Source organism: Malania oleifera, chromosome 8, assembly GCF_029873635.1.
Source record: "Malania oleifera isolate guangnan ecotype guangnan chromosome 8, ASM2987363v1, whole genome shotgun sequence".
Taxonomy (NCBI): Eukaryota; Viridiplantae; Streptophyta; class Magnoliopsida; order Santalales; family Ximeniaceae; genus Malania; species Malania oleifera.
Genome location: NC_080424.1, coordinates 102,439,964 through 102,459,488, shown reverse-complemented (window position 1 = coordinate 102,459,488; position 19,525 = coordinate 102,439,964). Strand labels below are relative to the sequence as shown.

The 19,525-nt window shown below is 34.8% G+C and overlaps 2 protein-coding genes across 3 annotated transcripts; one reads left to right on the top strand and one right to left on the bottom strand.

Moving 5' to 3' along the window:
* Positions 1-1,013: 1,013 nt before the first annotated feature.
* Positions 1,014-12,789, top strand: LOC131161406 (transcription factor E2FC). Its single transcript, XM_058117151.1, has 14 exons — positions 1,014-1,402; positions 8,682-8,865; positions 8,974-9,027; positions 9,198-9,283; positions 9,583-9,671; positions 9,752-9,806; positions 10,960-11,012; positions 11,107-11,157; positions 11,241-11,289; positions 11,381-11,446; positions 11,527-11,603; positions 11,759-11,966; positions 12,085-12,142; positions 12,485-12,789. The coding sequence occupies exons 1-14, from the start codon at positions 1,034-1,036 to the stop codon at positions 12,628-12,630; spliced, it is 1,545 nt and encodes a 514-aa protein (XP_057973134.1). The 5' UTR covers positions 1,014-1,033; the 3' UTR covers positions 12,631-12,789.
* A 1,735-nt stretch (positions 12,790-14,524) lies between these two features.
* On the bottom strand, positions 14,525-18,168 carry LOC131161404 (putative HVA22-like protein g). 2 transcript variants are annotated; one of them, XM_058117148.1, is made up of 7 exons: positions 17,936-18,168; positions 16,914-16,958; positions 16,601-16,699; positions 16,432-16,488; positions 16,265-16,328; positions 15,954-16,163; positions 14,525-15,109 (listed from the first exon to the last, which is right to left on the bottom strand). In XM_058117148.1, the coding sequence occupies exons 2-7, from the start codon at positions 16,943-16,945 to the stop codon at positions 14,714-14,716; spliced, it is 858 nt and encodes a 285-aa protein (XP_057973131.1). In that variant the 5' UTR covers positions 16,946-16,958; positions 17,936-18,168; the 3' UTR covers positions 14,525-14,713. The 2 variants fall into 2 exon arrangements, with proteins under 2 accessions (XP_057973131.1, XP_057973133.1); XM_058117150.1 differs by having other exon boundaries at positions 17,917-18,144.
* Positions 18,169-19,525: the final 1,357 nt, after the last annotated feature.

Sequence of the window (19,525 nt, the reverse complement as noted above, 5' to 3'; positions counted from 1 at the left end):
AAAAATTGTTCGAACATTTTGTAAAATTGTCGACAACTAAAAAAGTTGTCTTTCAACTCTATATTATTTTTAAAAAGCCCTTTCACACAAATTTTTAATTAGAATAAGCTTTCAAAATAGACAATAAATCGACAAATTGACGAATTTATAGACAATTGCACAAATTCATGTTTCTATTAGCACATATTATTTCTTATAATGAATAAAATATTTTACACATAATTATCAATAACTCGTATTGCACTTGTCATGCTAATTGATTTAAAAAAAATGAAAATAAAAAAAGAAGAAAGAGAGAGTAAAACTTAGATTTTGTTTGGAACTCCTAAAATATTAGAAAAGAAAATAAAAATATAAGGAAATGAAATTTTTTGCGCTTGGTTATCAAGTGAGAAAAAATTACCAAATTAGTAAATAAAAAATTAATTTTACACATCACTAATATTTAATTTTACTTAATTATTAGTTTTAATTGATGAACAAAATTATTAGTTTTAATTGATGAACAATTTATACTTAAGAAAAAAATTTATTTTTTATTGTATTTCTGTTTAATATTAAAAAAAATTTTTTACTTTAATATAATTTAAAATTTAAATATTAATAATATTTAAAATTAAAGTATGTTTATTAATCAGATACATATTTTATTTATTTATTTATTTACATTTCTTAATAACTAAACATAAAAAAAAAAAAAAAATTGCTTACATATTTTCAGATTTCATCCTCGGAACTCGGCCCGGGCCCTGGCCCAGGCCCGGCCGACGGACGTTGCCAATGGACAGCAACTCTGAGTGAGTCTAGGCCCATTTGAAGACACCAAAACAATCTACCGAACCGCAAAAAGGCGAGGCGGCCCTGCATATCCTCCTCCTTCACGGAACCGGGTCCAGGCCCAGGCCCTGGCTCAGGCCCGGCCGACGGACGTTGCCAATGGACAGCAACTCCGAGTGAGGCCCATATGAAGACACCAAAACAATCTACCGAACCGCAAAAAGGCGAGGCGGGCCTGCGGATTCGAACTCCCTGCATGTCCTCCTCCTTCCCGCTGTTCCGTGACGCCTTGCTCCACTCTTCACTTTCTGTTTCTTCTCTGGTTTTGGTCTCTCTTCCACTCTCTCTCATGCCGAACTCCGGCAAAGATCAGAGTGGTCCTCCTCGTCATCCTAACCGTCGCACTCATTTACGCTCATCCTCGCACTCTCACACTCTGAATCAATCTTTATCGCCGGGGAATCAACCCTTCCCTTCCTCTTTTGGGGGACTTCTTCCCGCTTTTCCTTTGTCTTCTTCTCCTTCTCCTTCTCCTTCTCCTTGTCCTTGTCCTTCTCTTCCTCTTCCTTCCAACGGCTTCAATCATTCCTCCTGTCCTCGCGCGGACTTCAGCAACATTAGCGAGGTACATTCAGCTCTCCCTAAGATTCCGATGAGCTTTAATTTACTGGACGATTTGAAGCTAATCTTCTCCGCATGTTATTTATTTGTGTTTTTTTAAAAAAAAAAAATTTTTTTAGTTCCCCGTTTCAAAATTTTCGGTTTTAGGTTTTCAGTTCTCAAGGCTTGAATGTATTTACGGCATTTTGATTCTAAGTGAGCTTAGTTTCTAACTTTCTATGTATGCGAGGGTTTCTGCATAAGGAAATAAGGGACACATTTAGTAGTGGAAAACAATTTTTATTTTTTATTTTTTATTTTTTAGGGTCAGTTTGAATCAATGATTTTGCTTGTGGAAAGGAAAAAAAAAAAAGAGAGAAATAAGAACGAAATTAATTTTCTGCTAAATTTTCTCTCTATATTAAACATCATTTAAAATGAACAATTGTTCTAACATGAGTAAAAATTAAGAAAAATAAAATGTTTAGGATGTGTAAAATTAAAATTTTGTTTATTGATTAGGTATATTTTTTATTTTATTTCTCACTTTCCTTGATAATTAAATATGAAAAAGTGGAATCCTTCTTATTCTCATTTCCTTTCCCCAATATTTTCAAAGTTACAAATGGACCGTTAAGGAATTAAGTAAATGTCACCTGATTTTCTAATTTTTCAATATTTGTACAATAAACTTAGAAAACGTCTTTTTTATTATTCTTAAGTTTTTCATATAAGAGAAACAGGAAAATTAGGCAATACTTAAGGTGATATTTCTGCCTTTTTTTGAAAATTTTAGATAGAAATGAAAAACTTTTTCCATAACTAACAGGCCCTGTTGAGCTGTATTACATCATAAAAGACTGATGGTTCCTTTTAGAGTGGTTTGATTTCTGCTCGTGTGCTGCTACATACCTTGTCATTATTATGCAGCTTTATGGTTCAATGTTGATAATCTATTTGTGAAACTGTATGCTCTAAAGTTTTATGAAATTTTTTTTGGATAATATGGCACTAGCCTTACTCAGACATGAATAGGCCAGAAACATGATCAGTTTGTGAAATTGATTGAATTAAGATGGATTTTGAAGTTCCTCATATATTGTACCAACGTGCAATTTCAAGACCCCCCCCTGATCGGCATTTGAAATTGACCATTTGCCCCCTAGATTGTGAATGTAGTATTTTATAAAGAACGCATTAGATTTGTTTTCAATTGTAGCATTGCATTTTTAAAAGTAACAGCCTTTATTGTCCATGAAGACAGCTCTTAAATTATTAAAATATGGGGCATTTTATGGAAAGTGTATCATAGTATTAATATTGGCGATTGAGCATTTGATAGATTCATGTTGTTGGAGTTGTACTCTTTTTTGGAAAGGATTGGAACTTGGGAGACGTAGTTCTTTTGATAGGAAGCACTAGAGACTGTACAATTTGTTAGTTGGATTGTATCAATGAGTTCCTTGGTCATAAGTATTTTGGTAAACTAAGCCAGATGCCTTAAGTATCGTTAAATGAAAACAACTCTTGCCACGAAAGTGCAGCAGCTGGTGGCATATGGAAAATATGGGAAAATTCTGCAAAATTTTGGTCGCTATGGACTTCTGCGATCTACATTGCATTGAAAATTGACAAGTTAATGTTTGGGAACTGTTTGATATAGAAAATATTTCAAGTTGGAGTTATTTTTGCATTATATTGGAGAAAATTAAGGAATTAAAAGGACAAGGGGAAAGTAAGTTTTAAATGGGCATGTTCTTCTATAATTGCAGTTGCAATTCTTGAAGAGCCATATCAGAGGAAGATGACGCTGTCAGACCAGCCAACGTGGGACCATTCTTCAATGGTTTATTTTCCAGGAAGTAGAGGCCATCATGCACTTCACCAACCCCAAATATCCATCCTGTGGTTAGCTCTTGAAAATAACAATGATTTGGATGAAAGTCAGCTTGACAATTAAGATCTTTAGTAATAGAACTGATAGACAACAAATTAGTGGGAAAACTTGGGACATGGATGGAGGAAAGACTGAGGTTGGGTGGGCATTTAATATTTCCTTTACCAGAAACATAGATAAAGGTGTCATCAGCTATACAAACTTCATTCCTATCATTACAGGGTGAGTAGGACACAAAATTATTAGACTGGCCTGTCATGTCATTTGAGGCACCTGAATCAATAACCAAAGGAGATGCAGCAGACACACTACTACAGTTAAGTGCATGATGTCTAATGCCTGACTGTGCATTGTTACCATAATGAATGATAGTGGAATCGGGCATCGAGTCAGTTGAGGCTGTAGAAGGAGCTATACTCGAGTTATCATCTACTCAAGCCAGTTACTGCCGTAGGTTTTGCATTTCTTCTGCAGAAAGTGGTCCAGTGGCTAAAGGTACCTCAGTAGATGCATCATTACTTGACAACTTAGTCAAATTTGTCTGTCTAGTCAACCACCACAACTCCCATTGTGATTACCACAACTACTTCCACGGCCCAGACCATGTTGTTGAGGACAATTATGAAGTACCCAGCAAGTATCACGCACATGACCACTCTTGTGACAATGGGTACATATGTGAGAATCACTACTGCGCCGCTGGGACTGGGGCTGAGCACTAAGAGCTGATCGAATATGCTCACTAGAAGGTGTTAACATAGCATGCCAAATATTTTTTATTTTCTTTCTCACTTTCCTTGATAACCAAACATGAAAAAGTGGAATCCTTCTTATTTTCATTTCTTTTCCTCAATATTTTCCAAGTTCCAAATGGACCTTTAAGGAATTAAGAAAATATTACCCGATTTTCTAATTTTTCCATATTTGTACAATAAACTTAGAAAACATCTTTTTATTATTCTTAAGTTTTTCATATAAGAGAAACTGGAAAATTAGGGGATATTTAAGGTGATATTTCTGCCTTCCTTTGAAAATTTTTAAATAAAAATGAAAATTTTTTTCCATTACTCAACAGGCCCTAAATTTTGTCTTGAGCTGTAGTATATTACAAAAAATTGATGGTTCCTTTTTGGGGTTGTTTGATGTGTGCTTGTGCGCTGCTACATACCTTTTCATTATTATGTAGCTTTATTGTTCAATGTTGATAATCTATTTGTGAAATTGTACGTCCTAAAGTTTTATGAAATTTGTTTTGGTTAATGTGGCACGAGCCTTACTCAGTCATGAATAGGCCAGACACATGACGAGTTTGTGAAATTGTTTGAATTAAGATGGATTTTGAAGTTCCTCATAAGTTGTACCAGTGTGCAATTTCAAACATGCCTTACCACTCTGACTTGTCCGTTGTGCGCAGATCCCCCCTGGTCAGCATTTGAAATTGACCAAATGCCCACTAGATTGCAAATATAGTATTTTATAAAGAGCACATTATATGTGTTTTCAATTGTAGCATTCCATTTTTAAAGTAACAGCCTTTATTGTCCATGAAGACAGCTCATAAATTGTTATAATATGGGGCATTTTATGGAAAGTGTATCATAGTATTAATATTCGGGGTTGAGCATTTGATCGATTCATGTTTTTGGAGTCAAATTCTCTTTTCTGGAATGGGTTGGGACTTAGGAGCTGAGGTTTAGTTCTATTGATAGGAACCACTAGAGACTGTATAATTTGTTAGTTTGGATCGTATCAATGAGTTCCTTGGTCATTAGTATTTTGGTAAACTAAGCCAGATGCCTTAAGTGATCGTTAAATGAAAACAACTCTTGCCATGAAAGTGCAGCAGCTGGTGGCATATGGAAAATATGGGAAAATTCTGCAAAATTTTGGTCGTTATGGACTTCTACGATCTACATTGCATTGACAATTGACAGCTTAATGTTTGGGAACTGTTTGATATAGAAAATATTTCAAGTTGGAGTTATTTTTGCGTTATCTTGGAGAAAATTAAGGAATTAAAAGGACAATGGGAAAGTAAGTTTTAAATTTGCATGTTCTTCTATAATTATTTATAAGGATGTAGTTTTTCAAACTTTCTGGTTCATTATCTTAATTTCTTTGGGTTCGTCATCTTTCAGGCATTTACTCTCCCCTAATTTTCTTTGATTTCAAGTTGATATAGGCATACCTAGCTACCAATAAAATTTCTCGTGCTATAGACATCCATGTTGGAGATCAAGGTCCCATATTTGAACCACAGAAAGGTGTTGGGAGTAGTTTTATACAGGGATGGGAAACTTTCCTTTTGCATAGCTTAGGCCCACTAAACCTCCCAATGGACTGAAAAAAAAGCTCCAAAGCCTTCTACTGCAACTATATTGTCGTTAGATGATCTTTGATAACTAGATAGCAAAACAGTGTGAATTTAGAATGTGCCATTAATCTTTGGAACATTTCATTCTATTTATTGGTATTTTTGTGCTTTATCCACATGGTATGCAATATTAAAATTTGAAATAGCTGAAATTCTGCATCTGGTTCACATTTTTCTTATCTTTTTAGAAGGCATTTAGTCTTCCAATTTTTGTTTTTTTATTTTTTTTCATTTTACACAGGCCAGTGTGAGATGAAAATTAATTGTGATATTCATTGGTTATGGCGCAAGGGCTCCTAAAGGCTTTTAGATGAGAATGTGTACAATGAAATGTTCAATGCATAACTAACTGGTGAATTCTGACTATTTGAATTTCTAATGTTGCTCACCTATGCATGATGCGCGCAAATAACATTAAAGTTTTTTATTATGCTTCACAAGTTAGGATGCATATGGCGGCTATATGGAAGGTTCAACTGTGTCTAGTATTTTTGTTTTTCTTCTTAATTCTTTTCAAGTATTCTGCAATGTTTTTTTTTTTTTTTAAAAAAAAGTCCATTGCATTGTTTTAATTTTCATATTTTATTTCCATTTTATTTATTATTTTATTATTAAATTCAATGGCTCTTTGCAAGCCTATAAATGGAGTCCCATAGCTCCTTTTTTTACTATCCCATCAGTGAGTCTTCAAATTTCCTTCTTGTGCGCAAAGATAAAGAGTGCATGTTCAAAGATTCAATCTTTCAACACTATGCAGATTCTTGAGAGATACTGCTGAGCTCACCGAGCTGCGTTGTTAACTTGTTTTTAGACTATCATTGTGTTATTTTCTTTGGGTTCATGTGAAATTTTCTCAGCCCATAAATTTTATGCATTGGTCCAGCCAAAAGGAAGTCTGCTGTAGGAAGCATCTTGCATGAATGTTGAAGTCGCCCACTAATTTAGGCTCATCTACCCCCATTATTCCACTCATAAAAGGGCAATATTTGTTGAGAGAGCATTTGATCTTTTGGAGACTAGCAAACCATCAATAAATCTCAAATTTGTAATAAATAGTTAAGCTGTGAAATTCATGAGTGCTTAGAAAACTCAAAGTAGGTAATTGATTCTCAGTTGAATAGTTTTTTATATGAAGGTTTCTAGTTTTAGTGTAAAACACATTTTTTGTTTTTTTGTCTTTTGTTTTGTTTATTTCGATCATTTAAGTTGGCAGAAAAGGGTTAAGTAGCCGATCCCATCTAGTGGAACTTTAAGTTTGGTTTGTTATTGTTGTTGTTATGGTTTGGTTTTTTATTTGTTTTGTAATTCATTCTAAACAAATTTGGGAAGATATGGATAGTATAATACAAGGATACTAGCGTTTGAGAGAATATTCATAGGATCTTATCTAAACGGGCACATTGGATTTGGGGGTAAGATGGCTAACTCTATTAGAAGGATAGCAAAATCTAGAGGAAAATTCTCAGCCAATAAAGGAAGTTGATGGTAAGATCAAGATGTACAAAAAGCCATAAAGACAAAAAAAAATTGGGTATAAAACACGGCAAAATTGTAGAAATATTGAAAACTTTGAAAAACATAGAGGCAAGAAAAGATGCAAAAAAATTCATGAGTGAAGCTATACATAGAGCTCATGATAATTTCTATGCTAGACTAGATACAAAAAAGGGAGAAAAGACATTTATAAATTTGCTAGAGCTGGAGCAACAATGTGCAAGGATTTATGTAATGTAAAATGTATAAAAATGAGGATGATATGTCTTGGTTAATGAAGAAGATATAAAAAAGAAGGGTGGCGAATCTACTTTAATAAGCTGTTTTCCAATTCTTTCTTTTGAAAAAATTGGTCTTCCTAATTTAAGAGTCTAATGTGTTGTTTTGTCTTTGTTTCGTTTTCGTTACGTTTCATTTCATCTATTTGTAGCTTGATTTTCTGGAACCATGGTATTCCTCCACCATAAGTGAGGGGTTTTCTGAAAAGAAAGGAGGTGACACCCTCTTTTATTTATATATTTAAAAAAAAAAGGTTGTTTAATGAAAACCAAAGTAAAAGCTGAACTTAAAAATGACAAATGAGGAAAAGGATAAAAATTTGAGATTTATTTGCAAAATTAGAGTCATTGAAGTTAAGATGACTTTAAAAAAGGTGAAAAGCTGGAAACCTATAGGACTAGATGACATCCCAATTGAGGTTTGGATATATATGGTTAACTAATTTATTCAACACAAATATAAAAGCCAAGAAAAGGCCAGATGAAGAGGAAACACTCATCAATACCTATATACAAAAACAAAGCTGATATTTAAAATTGTAATAACTATCGCAAAATTAAACTTATGAGTCATACATTGAAACTGTGGGAAAGGGTATTGGACGAAGAATAAGGTTAAAAATGAAGATCTTAGAGAGTCAATTTGGTTTTAATCCTGGGAGATTGACTACAAAAGTTATTTATCTTTTAAGAAGATTAATAGCTCTTAAGCTGTCTAAAGAAAACAACCTCAACTGTGTGAATTGGCAAACAAGGATTCATGTAGCCGACCCCACCCAGTGGAACTTCAAGCTTGGTTTTCTTCTTCTTCTTCTTCTTGTAACTCACTCTAACTTGGCAAACTGGCTGTGTCTGTACATTGATGTTGTTTTCAAAAATATCAATTGAGAATTGTAAATGTTGTTTTAAACTGTAGGTATAGAATTGTAGACATGCATATTCAATCACTAAAACCTAACGAAAATTATTGGCAGGAGTCTGGCTTTAAAGTTCAATAGATTGCACTCCTCCCCCCCCAAAAACACTCACACTTGGTTTCAGAGTGTGAGACTGTACATGTACTGTTTGACTTGTGATTGGAAAATAATATTAAAATTAAAATTATTATTATTCTTAAGATTTTTTTTCCCACAGTTTTAAATTTCCAAAACTCAATTTCTGAGATTATTACCAACCAGTTCTTAGGTGGCTTTGGTCAAACATAAAGTCAATTATTTTGCACTTCTGTCACATCTGTAAATGCTAAAAGTTAACTTTGCAGTTGAAGCAAACGCATGAAATAAAAAACTTTGAGAGTCAGACTGCTAGACAGGGAATCATCAATGGGAATGGCGAAGCAATTGATGACCATTCAGTTGGACCAGAATATTGCCCAAGTGGTAAGCATTACAATAAACTGAAGGCTTCAAAACATGTCAAATTTGGTGCTCAGAGATCAAATGCTGGTATGTTCTTTTACTCCTTTGCACATACAACATTGTTTCTACTCTTTGCATTGAGCCATTTTTGTTAAGCCATTGCCTTTTTTTATGTTGACTGATGTTCGCTTGCAGAGTCTCCTAACAATATGGGTGAAGCCAGCAGTTGTCGTTATGACAGTTCCTTAGGTGAGAAATTTAATTTACTATCTAACGCCACCATCCCCCCTGGTGTGCACACACAACTGTAGGTGTATGTGCATGCATGCATTTGATTTATGTTTTTTATATGGCAGCTTCCTTTCGAATATTTTACTTTTCTGTTGAGGTGATAAAATTTTTTGATCTGTTTCTGGCAGGCTTGTTAACAAAGAAGTTTATTGATTTGATCCACATATCTAAGGATGGTAGCCTTAATCTAAACAATACAGCAGCTGTGTTGAAGGTCTGAAAATTCTCTGAAAATTTTTCAGTTTTCCAGTGTAGAAATTGCATCTCTTCAAGAATGCTTAAAAGGATTTGGACCAAATAAGTTCCTTGCAGTTGTAGCTTAATCTAAGAACTTTAAATGAGATTGAACATCAGAGCTGCAAGGTTGTCCCATAAAAATGCCTACTTTGAACTTCTCCAGTGGGTCTGTTTATCCTGAATTTTTCTGTCATGTATTTGATCTTACTGCATATACTTGTATTTTTGTTGAGTCACTATCACATTGATATTTATTTACTTTTCATTGTTATACAGGTTCAAAAAAGGAGAATATATGATATAACAAATGTTCTTGAAGGAATAGGATTAATAGAGAAAACTTCAAAGAACCATATACACTGGACGTAAAGTACTGATCTCTTCTTGAGTACTTTCTTGCATTTCACTGGTTGCTAATGTTCAATAAGCCATTTCTTTTGGACAGGGGATTTGACTTGTTAGGGTCAAGGGAGCTTGATGAACAAGTTACTAGATTGAAGGTGCGTGTGAAAAATAGCAATGAAAGGCTGGTATTGGCCTTGTCTGATGAATTTTGTTTACATATTATTTACTCATATTTTGTTGACAGCTGGCATTTCTAGAGAACATTTACAGTACATAAAATGTTTATCAGAATTTTTCACCTTGTGGTATATTTTGTGCACCATCAGCCATGTTGTTATCATATGGATTATGATGTATGCATTGAGCTGGCTATGCAGAAGAGTCGTTAGAATCATACAATTGGCCATACAAATCATATGATGAATCAATTCTGCTCCAAAATAGATTCTAATCGCATGAGAGAATCAGAAATTGCTTGAATTGCAGGTGAATCAAATTATTTACCACCCAAATCTCTGAAGTCAGAATCGAACTGGATCGCACAATTGTTCTATTTGGTCACTTTCAGATTCAGTCAGACCTGAATAATTTAAAATCCAAAAGAAAAAACTTTTAAAATTCTTGTTTGCACAGTTACCGACTTTTGCCTCGCTCTGTAACTTGTCCTGCATGAAAGAATGAAGTACTAATTCCAGTTCTTTGGCCTTCTGCTGTTTTGCATTTCTGCCATTAAAAGGAAAACCTGAGTTTTGGGAGAAGAAAACCCAATGTATAGTGTTCCGCACTCTTCTGCCATTGAGAAGAAGCGGCAGATAATTTATTGGTTAGCTTGTGGTTCTCTTCTCAAGATTCAAATGCTAGTTTTTATTAGTTTTTTTGAGTTTTATCAGCCTTGTTTATGTTTTTCGTACACTTCTTATTTTTTAGTTAGAAAAAGGCTGTGCACGAAACATGAATTTTTTTATTAAACATCATAAAGTTCAAATTTATTATTATTCATTTTCAAATTTGCATCAAATCTTAGATTCAATTCCTGAAATTGGATTTCAATCCACGATTCAAAGCTCAATTTCACCATATAACTTTACTATTTAACAAGATTAAATTCACTGTTGTATCTGTTCCCTGTCAATAGGTTATATGGTCAGCGTATGATTGTCCTGCTCTACACCATTTTGGCATGTTAAATTATGTAACTGCGTTCTTATATCTAGAATTTGTTGGACTAGAGGGCAGGAAACTTGTGCCTAACAGAGTAATATTTATTTTAGTTCTTCAACTGCCTACAGTGTTATTGTTTCATGACAGGCTGAAGTTGAACGTTTATGTGCCGAAGAATGCAGGCTTGATGATTGCATAAGGTTGGTAAACTAAGACTTGGAGCAGATGTGCATTGGTATTCAGTAGTTGGATGTGTCCAGCATTTCAGACTAACATCGTATCTTCTTTCTCCAGAGAAAGGCAAGAGCTCTTGACGGTGTTGGATGGAGATAAAAATTTTCAGAAGTATATGATGTTCACTCCTTTTTGTTGTATTTAAGAACAATTTGTTTCTTTTGCTTCACAAAGTCATTTGTTGGTCTATTTAGGAACTTATTTTTGACGAAGGAAGATATCATGAACCTTCCTTGCTTCCAGGTTCATTTCTCCATGGACTTCACGACCAACTTTATATTTTAGCCATTACTTTCTTAAACTTAGGACGGCTAGCAATGCTGTTTTGTCACAGAATCAAACACTTATTGCAATAAAAGCTCCTCAAGCCAGTTCTGTTGAAGTTCCTGATCCAGACGAGGTGAGTAGTGCGAATTGAAGTGGCGATAAATTTTAGGGCTTTCTTAATTGCATCTGATTGATTGTTTATTGCCTGAGCAGGATGTTACTTTCCCCCAAAGACAGTTCAGAATCATTGTTAGAAGTACCACTGGGCCAATTGATGTGTACCTCTTGAGGTATTCCTTTTTTCAATCCAAACGCATATTCACTCATGAACATGTACAGATCTCTCTCTCTGTCTCTCTCTCTCCCTGCATGGTTTGGATCAATGATGTATGTATTTGCATGAGTACTCGTATTTCTACTAGAGCTGTATTGGTAATGATTGCAGCAAATACGAAGGCCAATATGATGATGTAACTGTCAAGCAAGCTAAACCAATGGATTCTGCTTGGGATATTGGCCGCCCCTGCCATAGAGATGAAAAGGCCACGCTGTCTTCGGAAACCCACCATGATAGCCAGAAGAATTTTTCTGATACATGCACCTCATCCGGCTCAGACGTGCCCGGGATCCAGAAGATAACCCCAGACTTTCGGGTGAGTATATGTCGATTCGATGATGCTATAAATGGGCTGTTTTAAGGGTCTTCTTCTTTCTATTATTGGTGAAGGAAAAGGTTTTTGTACGTGCACTTGACCTTCATCTCATTTGCAGATTGATGATGATTATTGGTTTCGATCAGATCTTGAAGTCAGCATTACAGATTTGTGGGGTAAGGAGCATCACTAGCATTTCTCTAACAAGACCCGTTTTTATTTACTGTCCTTTTGGATCAAGGAATAAGGAAAATGATTTTTCATTCAAACTTCTCTTGATCAAATACTATTGAGAACTTATATACATTTAGAAGCTGAGAAAATTTGAAGGTTAATGAAATGTAAAATAAATTTTTTTTCGTAGTCTTTAATTTACTTTGATTTTCAAACAAGAATAAAAAAAATGTTAGGTGTTATATCTTCCCTTTCCACATGTTTTTAAGCTGCAAATGTGACATGGGCTCAAATAAATCTTATTTTCTTGTCAAATATTTTTTTACTTTTTTTGCAACGCATAGCGAATGAGGAATGGGCTCAAATAAACGACCTCGAAGATGAATCTGCAGTGCGCAGTGCAACATTGGATCAACGACAAGAAACAGAAACACCCACAGGCATCGTCCATGAGCCAGACAAGAATGGGGTCCTCGGCTTTCAAAGATGACAGATGTATATTGGTACTTTTTCAGATTCTAGATTAGAAATTTTGCTGCTAGATAGCTTTTTTCTTAACTATTTTGTGTATCAATAATAGCTGATGTTCTTGTTTATATCAATAATAGCTGGTGTTATGGGCAGCGAAATAAATGGGCCCATGCTTCATTCATGTTGTGTCTTGTTCCAATCTCCAATCTAGATTCCATCTATGCCATACAACGTGCATCGCTTTTCTAAGAGTTAAAATGCACTTTTAGACTTTTGGTTAATGAACCTCTAAAAATTTCTTATGTTGATTACTGTGTTTTTCCCCAATTTAGACTCTAGAACTAGATTAAAATTGTAATGCTTTAAAAAATACCAAAAAAGAAACTATGCAAAAACAAGTTCAAAGGTTTAGAATGTACAACGACCATTTTAAATAAGTATGAACGAAATATTTTTAAAAATCAGTGATTTAAAGTGTATTTAATTGGTTTTATAAGGGAGAATAGACAGTCAATGCTGTTCAGGTGTGCTTAGCAACCCAACAATGGATGTGCCCAGGGCGTATATTGTACGGTTGTACCCAAGCAAGTCTGGATAGGGCTCAAGACGGTAAGGACTTCGCCCGGAAATTAGGTTTTATTGGAATTGACACTGGTTGTGGCAGTAGCGTTTTAAACACGTTAGATTGAAAAAAAAAAATACCAAGAGGCCTTAATCCTACAACTTGACATGGTTAATGGGGATCCATTTGTAGGCTCGCTGTTCACAAATAGCAAGCTTCGGAAAACGTGGCCGCTAATTTGTTTTATGCTGTTGCACTTGGTGTAAGGGAAATAGGGAGGAAAGGTCGTTCTTTTGATGAAAAGCCAAGGAGATTGAAAACCAAAAAAAGTGATGAATAGGAAATTCTTTTTCTTACAAATCAATCCTAAATGGGACAAATTAGACGGAAAAGAAAATGATCAAATTGATGGTTACCACTCTATATGCACATTTTTTTTTCTTTTTTCCTTTACTTTTTTCTTGTTTCCTTTTCTGAAACTTTACGTTTCCTCCATTTCCCTTCCTACCAAACATGCCTGATCAAATATGTTACCGTTCACACATTGGATTGCCAAAAGAATTAAATGATGACAGAAGATAAGGCAAAGGAGAACCACACGTGGACCACTGATAAATATTACGCTTCACATGGAAGCATGTGGGCGGACACTCATTAAAAAGCTTCAGAATTTATAGGATTCACAGGGAATACAAGAAAAGTCCAAACCTTTCCAACGGCTACCTATTGACGAAACTGGCCACCCGTAGCTACTGCTACTGGCATTTTCACTTACCTCAATCATAGAACACCACTGTCGATACCACAGTAAAACAAACAAAACATTCATGCCCCTCGGTGCTGCTCGGAAACCCCTTCTACCATACACACACACACTGCTGAAAACCACCATCGATTCTTTTGGCAATAAGGGCATGTCGATTTTGGAATTGATCGAAGGGCAAATTCTTGGATAAAATTCCCAGAAAAACCTTCTCCAGACCAGCCTCGCCAAACCCTTCACCGTTATTTCCATCAGCATTAGCAATGCACACATTGATGTCACAACTTTAATTTACAATCACCCTAAAGGTCACACCTGCAACAACACCCACCCCCCCCCCCCCCCCCCCTTCCACACCTTCCCTCGACTACTAAATACCTATCCAGCATATTTTGACTTCAAGGTCTTGTACAGTTTCTGTTGTTATTAAAGTCCAGTATTTTTGTCAACACAATTCGCGTCAATCGTCATCTTCAGGTGGGATTCCTGCCAAAGTCTCCTTAGATCCACTCATTCACCGACTCATGAGTCAAGACAAGGCTAATCAACATTTGATATCCATGTCTGTTCCTAGACTAACATCAACACTTCACTAATCAATGACCCTTTAGCTCATCTATCAAAAATCGTGAACAAATAAAAGCAACAAATATAATAGAAACTAGAGAACAAATGTACAACGGATAACGTAAATCACATATTTCATCCATCCACCTACAGTCTAGTTACTCACAGCTTGCAAGCTAAGGTGGCGTAAAGGGCTAGCTTTTTTGGATCTCAACGGTTTGCATTTGCACGGGCTTTCCTCAATCTGCCTCGAGTAACCCGGATAGCCTCCTCCACCACAGTCTCTTGTGGAAGAGGATTTGGGTTTTCCTTTGCTGGAGATGCTGGTTCGATCTGCATCATTTCAGCGTCCACTGGGGTTGACTGGGTGGAGGTCTCTGTGTTGGGTTTTGTTGCGGCTGTTTTTTGCGTGTTTACTACTGTTGTGGCTGGAGTCTCTGTAGGTGCTTGTGCAGGACCTGTTCCTTCTGCTTCTTCCTCTTGATGCTCACTTGATGAGCTGGAACTAGGAGATGGAGGCTCTTCGGTTTGAGGTTGTGTTGTTGTTGATGGCTGGCGATTCAGTGAACCAGAATTTTGACGAACCCTAGCACCCGGCTGTTGTGGCTGTGATTTCAAAGCAACAGACTGACTTAGAAACATGCTGAACAGCTGCTTTAGAAATTTTATGTTCAAGAATGTCGTACTTGCTGATCAAGTGGTGGAGAAATTCAACTAGCAAATATGTGCATACTCCAAAATTAAAACATGTATTCACATTCACTTCCAGCATAAATTGGCAGAAGAGGATTCATGTAGCCACCTAGTGAGGATTTAAAGCTTGGTTTTGTTGTTGTTGTTATTCAAAATTCACTCCCACATTTTTGAAATTCCACAAATGATGTTAATACCATTTGTACTTGCCTAGAAACAGCATTCTGTAGTAAATACTTTCATGGCAACAAACATTTTTGCATACTTCCTAGGGGGAAAAAAAAAAAGAAAAAAACATTTTTTCATACCCTCTCTTCCCAAGAAACAACATGCCAACCTAATTGCAACTCCCTTCTAATGTTCACTTGAGTAAAAATGAAAAACAAAGTGCTCTCAAATCCTATTCACCAACCACAGACGCCCGGCACAATTTTTTTTGTACTTGAAATTATGATACCAATGCTGAATATCTGTGTGTGTGTGTAACCTGGATTGTTGGGTTGAGGTTCCTCAAAGGATTCATCTAAACCATTTTAGTTTTCTTTAGCAGCCAAATCATAAATTGCTGTCACAATTTTGGAACAAAGTGACTAGAAAAAATATTCAAGCTGTTTGTGTACTAAATAAAGATTCATCATGCATTAGAACTATCAAGCAGTTAAGCACCAACAGAATAATGGTGAATAAAAAAATAACGTACGGTATTATGATAAGAATAAAGCACAATGATGCCCCAATTATCCTTGTGAATGAGTACCTGTGCTGGTCGAGGCCTTGGTGTTGATTGTGCAGCAATATATTGCAAAATCTCAAAAAATCTAGTTTGGCCATAGCTTGCAGCTTTTTGCCAATATAAAACTGCAATATCTCCAGCCCTAGTCCTTAGTTCCAACAAATTACGATCAATTTCTGTCTCATGCTTTGCAACATATGGTCTAAAGAAGGAATCATACACGTATGTTGTCCCCTAAAAAAATTATCATAGTAAAATAAGGACAATTATAGTAGGATGTACAAAGAATAAGACAGCTACACATCTTAATTCTACAACCAAGGATTATTCCATACCTTTGTTTTAGGGTACCACAAATATATAAAAAATGCCAATTTTGCTTCACTGTACATAGGAACCCTTCAAGAAAGCAACAAAAACAAATCGCAATGAGAATACAAATTATGATATAACAGCATTAAAGTTGTATTCATACAAAAATTAAGGATTTAAGATTCCCAACCATGAAATGAAAGCATCGCCAACTCTCTCACAAACTGTCAACATAGCAACTAAAATCCTGGACAATTCAGAGTAAAAAGAGTAAAAATTGTAACATTCATGCTGATTTAAAAGATCAACATGTTTCTTTGTATCATTCTTCATACAGAAAACAGATGTATTGTGTATACCAATATTGGCACCAAAACCGAAGTTGCTCAATCTCTGGCTTATTCTTTTCTACAGTTTTGAAGCATTCATATGCTGGATAAGCATAACCAAAGACCATACTGCAAACACAACATTACAAAAAGTTATACCAAACTTTGAAATTCTTATACTCCATTTTATTCTCATAAAGCATATGGCAAAAGAAAGAAAAGAAAATGTTTGCAAGTTCTCTCAAACAAATGCCATTTACATTTTCTTGTCTTTCCTCCACTAGAACCAAATAGAATCTTAAAATCAACAAGGAAAAGAATATGGAGTCATTAAGAAACATACACGAGTCCTCTAGTGATAAAGGATCCAATCATTTTGAATTCTCACCTACACAAAGAGACAGAAGCTAAAGTCACATTATACAATTCCCGAAAGCAAAATAAACATCAGAGGAACGCAGAGACAATTAGCTAATAAACATGTTCATCAGAGGAATGCAGAGACAATTAGCTATTATATGAAACAAATTTCTTGAAACGTTCTTCCAGTAGTCTATATCAACATAATTCACAGCAGATAGAATTGTAGCGGGAAAAAAAAAAAAAAACTTAAATGAAAAATAAAAAGAGAATTGAGTTTTTTTTTTTTTTTTAAATACAAAATGTAAGAAAAAGTAAATTATCAGATAGACGTTTTGATTTTGCAGAAAATGTACGACAGAATTCAACTGCACCTACGCTAAGTAACCTCGATTCAGGCCTAGTCCTAAATCATTAAAAATGTAAGACTCAACAGTTTAATCTCTTCTCTTTCTCTAGCATTTTCTCACCAACCAAACAAAATATTTAGCAGAATGTAGAAGTATGACCACAAATCGAGAAGAAAAATCCACATTGAGCTAAATCAGCCCGCGAGACTGCTACGAATCAAACCTCGGATATCCAAATGCAGAAAACAGTACCGAGAATATCAACCAAAAGAACCTTCAGTAAAACCATCTCTCCATACAATTTAACTACATAAACAAATAAAAAACTTTAAAGCAAAGCATCCTCAAAATCAAACGATATAAAACGACATACCTTGAAAACCCTAAAAAAAAAAAAAAAAAAAACTAGCAAGAAAAACAAGACTAAATCGCCGATTGCTGCTCACAAAAAATATAAATAAATAAAAAATAAAAAAATAAGCTCTCCAAGGAAGATTACACATACTCGTAACAATCATCGCAAAAGAATACGCAAAAAAAAATAGCAAAATTGATCAGTATGACTTCTGACTGCTACAGTGAGTAATGAAGAAAAATTAAATAATCAAAATTGAAAATGAGGCAAATCAGACGCACTCAGACGAAGTGGAAATACCAGAACTAGCGAGAAGCCACAGCCGAAACTCTGCCGTACGGACGAGTCGGCGCCGCCGCAGCGCCCCGGCGAACCGTTACAATGTCGGCCGCGAAAGAGAGAGAGAGAGATAGAAAGAGAGAGTGCAAAGTTTTGTCGTTTTAAATTCTTTTTTTCACTTAAGACGCTATCGGCTTCTCTCGCCTTCTGCTTCTGATTTGTATTTCTGTGTTTTGAAAAACAAAACCACGCCCAAAGCTTTTATTTTGATTTTTGAGTTCCGAAAAACGAAGAAGGCGCGTGTGTACACGGAGACGTGGATCACCGTCGAAGATGCTACGGACGGCTGTCGTCAGTCCATGCTTCCAAATTCGGACGGGTGTAAAGGCGTCTTTAATGCACCCTATCATTTCTCTTGTTTATATATATATATATATATATATATATATAATTTTAATAATATTTAATTGCCTGGGGAACGATTACAAGGATAATGGCACCGTCAGTCATCACCCGCGGCGGACATGATTATGTACACTTTTACCGCTCGGCCCATCATTAAAACTTTGTAAAGCCAACGAAAGTGCTTTTATAGCGACATAAAAATGTTATTAGAAAACATATTAACGAAATGACGTCAAAATGCGTAGCATTCCATGCAATTTGGTAATACAGGATTTTGATATTATGTAATTGCTATTTTGCTAAGGAGTTTTTTTTTATAAAAATAAAATAAAATTTAATTCATAAAAAACATTTATCACAAATAAAAATAAATTCTCCTTTGAAATTACTTAAAGTAGTGTTTGGAATATGAATTTGAGGTTGTATACATTAGGGTGAAATTCAATAAATTTTGAAAGATAGGATAAAAATTATATTTACTCTGATTTATAAAAAAAATTAAAATATATAATTTTAATTACCATATATTTACAAGTATTTCTTTAAAGTTTTAATATGTTGAAGCTGTCAATATTTATTAGCTATTATTATTATTATTATTATATAATTTTACCTCACACCATTCTTTATAAGAGCATTAGGGGTGTACACAAATTCCTGAGAAATCGAAAATCAGACTGAAATCACAAGCTGTTCTATTTTTTTGGTATTTGGTTTTGGTTTTGGTCTTAGAACATGTAAATTTTTTATTTCGATTTCAGTTTCAATTTCCAAAATATAATCGAAATGAAAAACTGAAAAAATCAACTTACATTAAAATTATATATAAAAATTAATATAATTACTTAATTAGTATGTTAATACATGTTTGGTCCATTTAATATTTAGAAACAAAATGCCTAATAGATTCTCAACAACCCTTGTAAAAAGTAATTGTTGAATATTTAGAAAATTGGTTAAAAACCGAAAAAATTGTAATCGAACCGCTAAATGTTCAGTTCTCCAAGGGATAATACAATTGGTTCGGTTTAGATTTCAATTTTGGAACATTAAAAACTGAAAGGTTTGGTTTGGTTTGGTTTTCGGTTTGGCCCATAACCAAACCATAATAAACTGATTACACCCCTACAGATCATTAGAAGAATTTATCGAAAGCAACTCTGACCTTCTAAGAAATTCCCTTATTTTGTAATTACTAAAAACTAG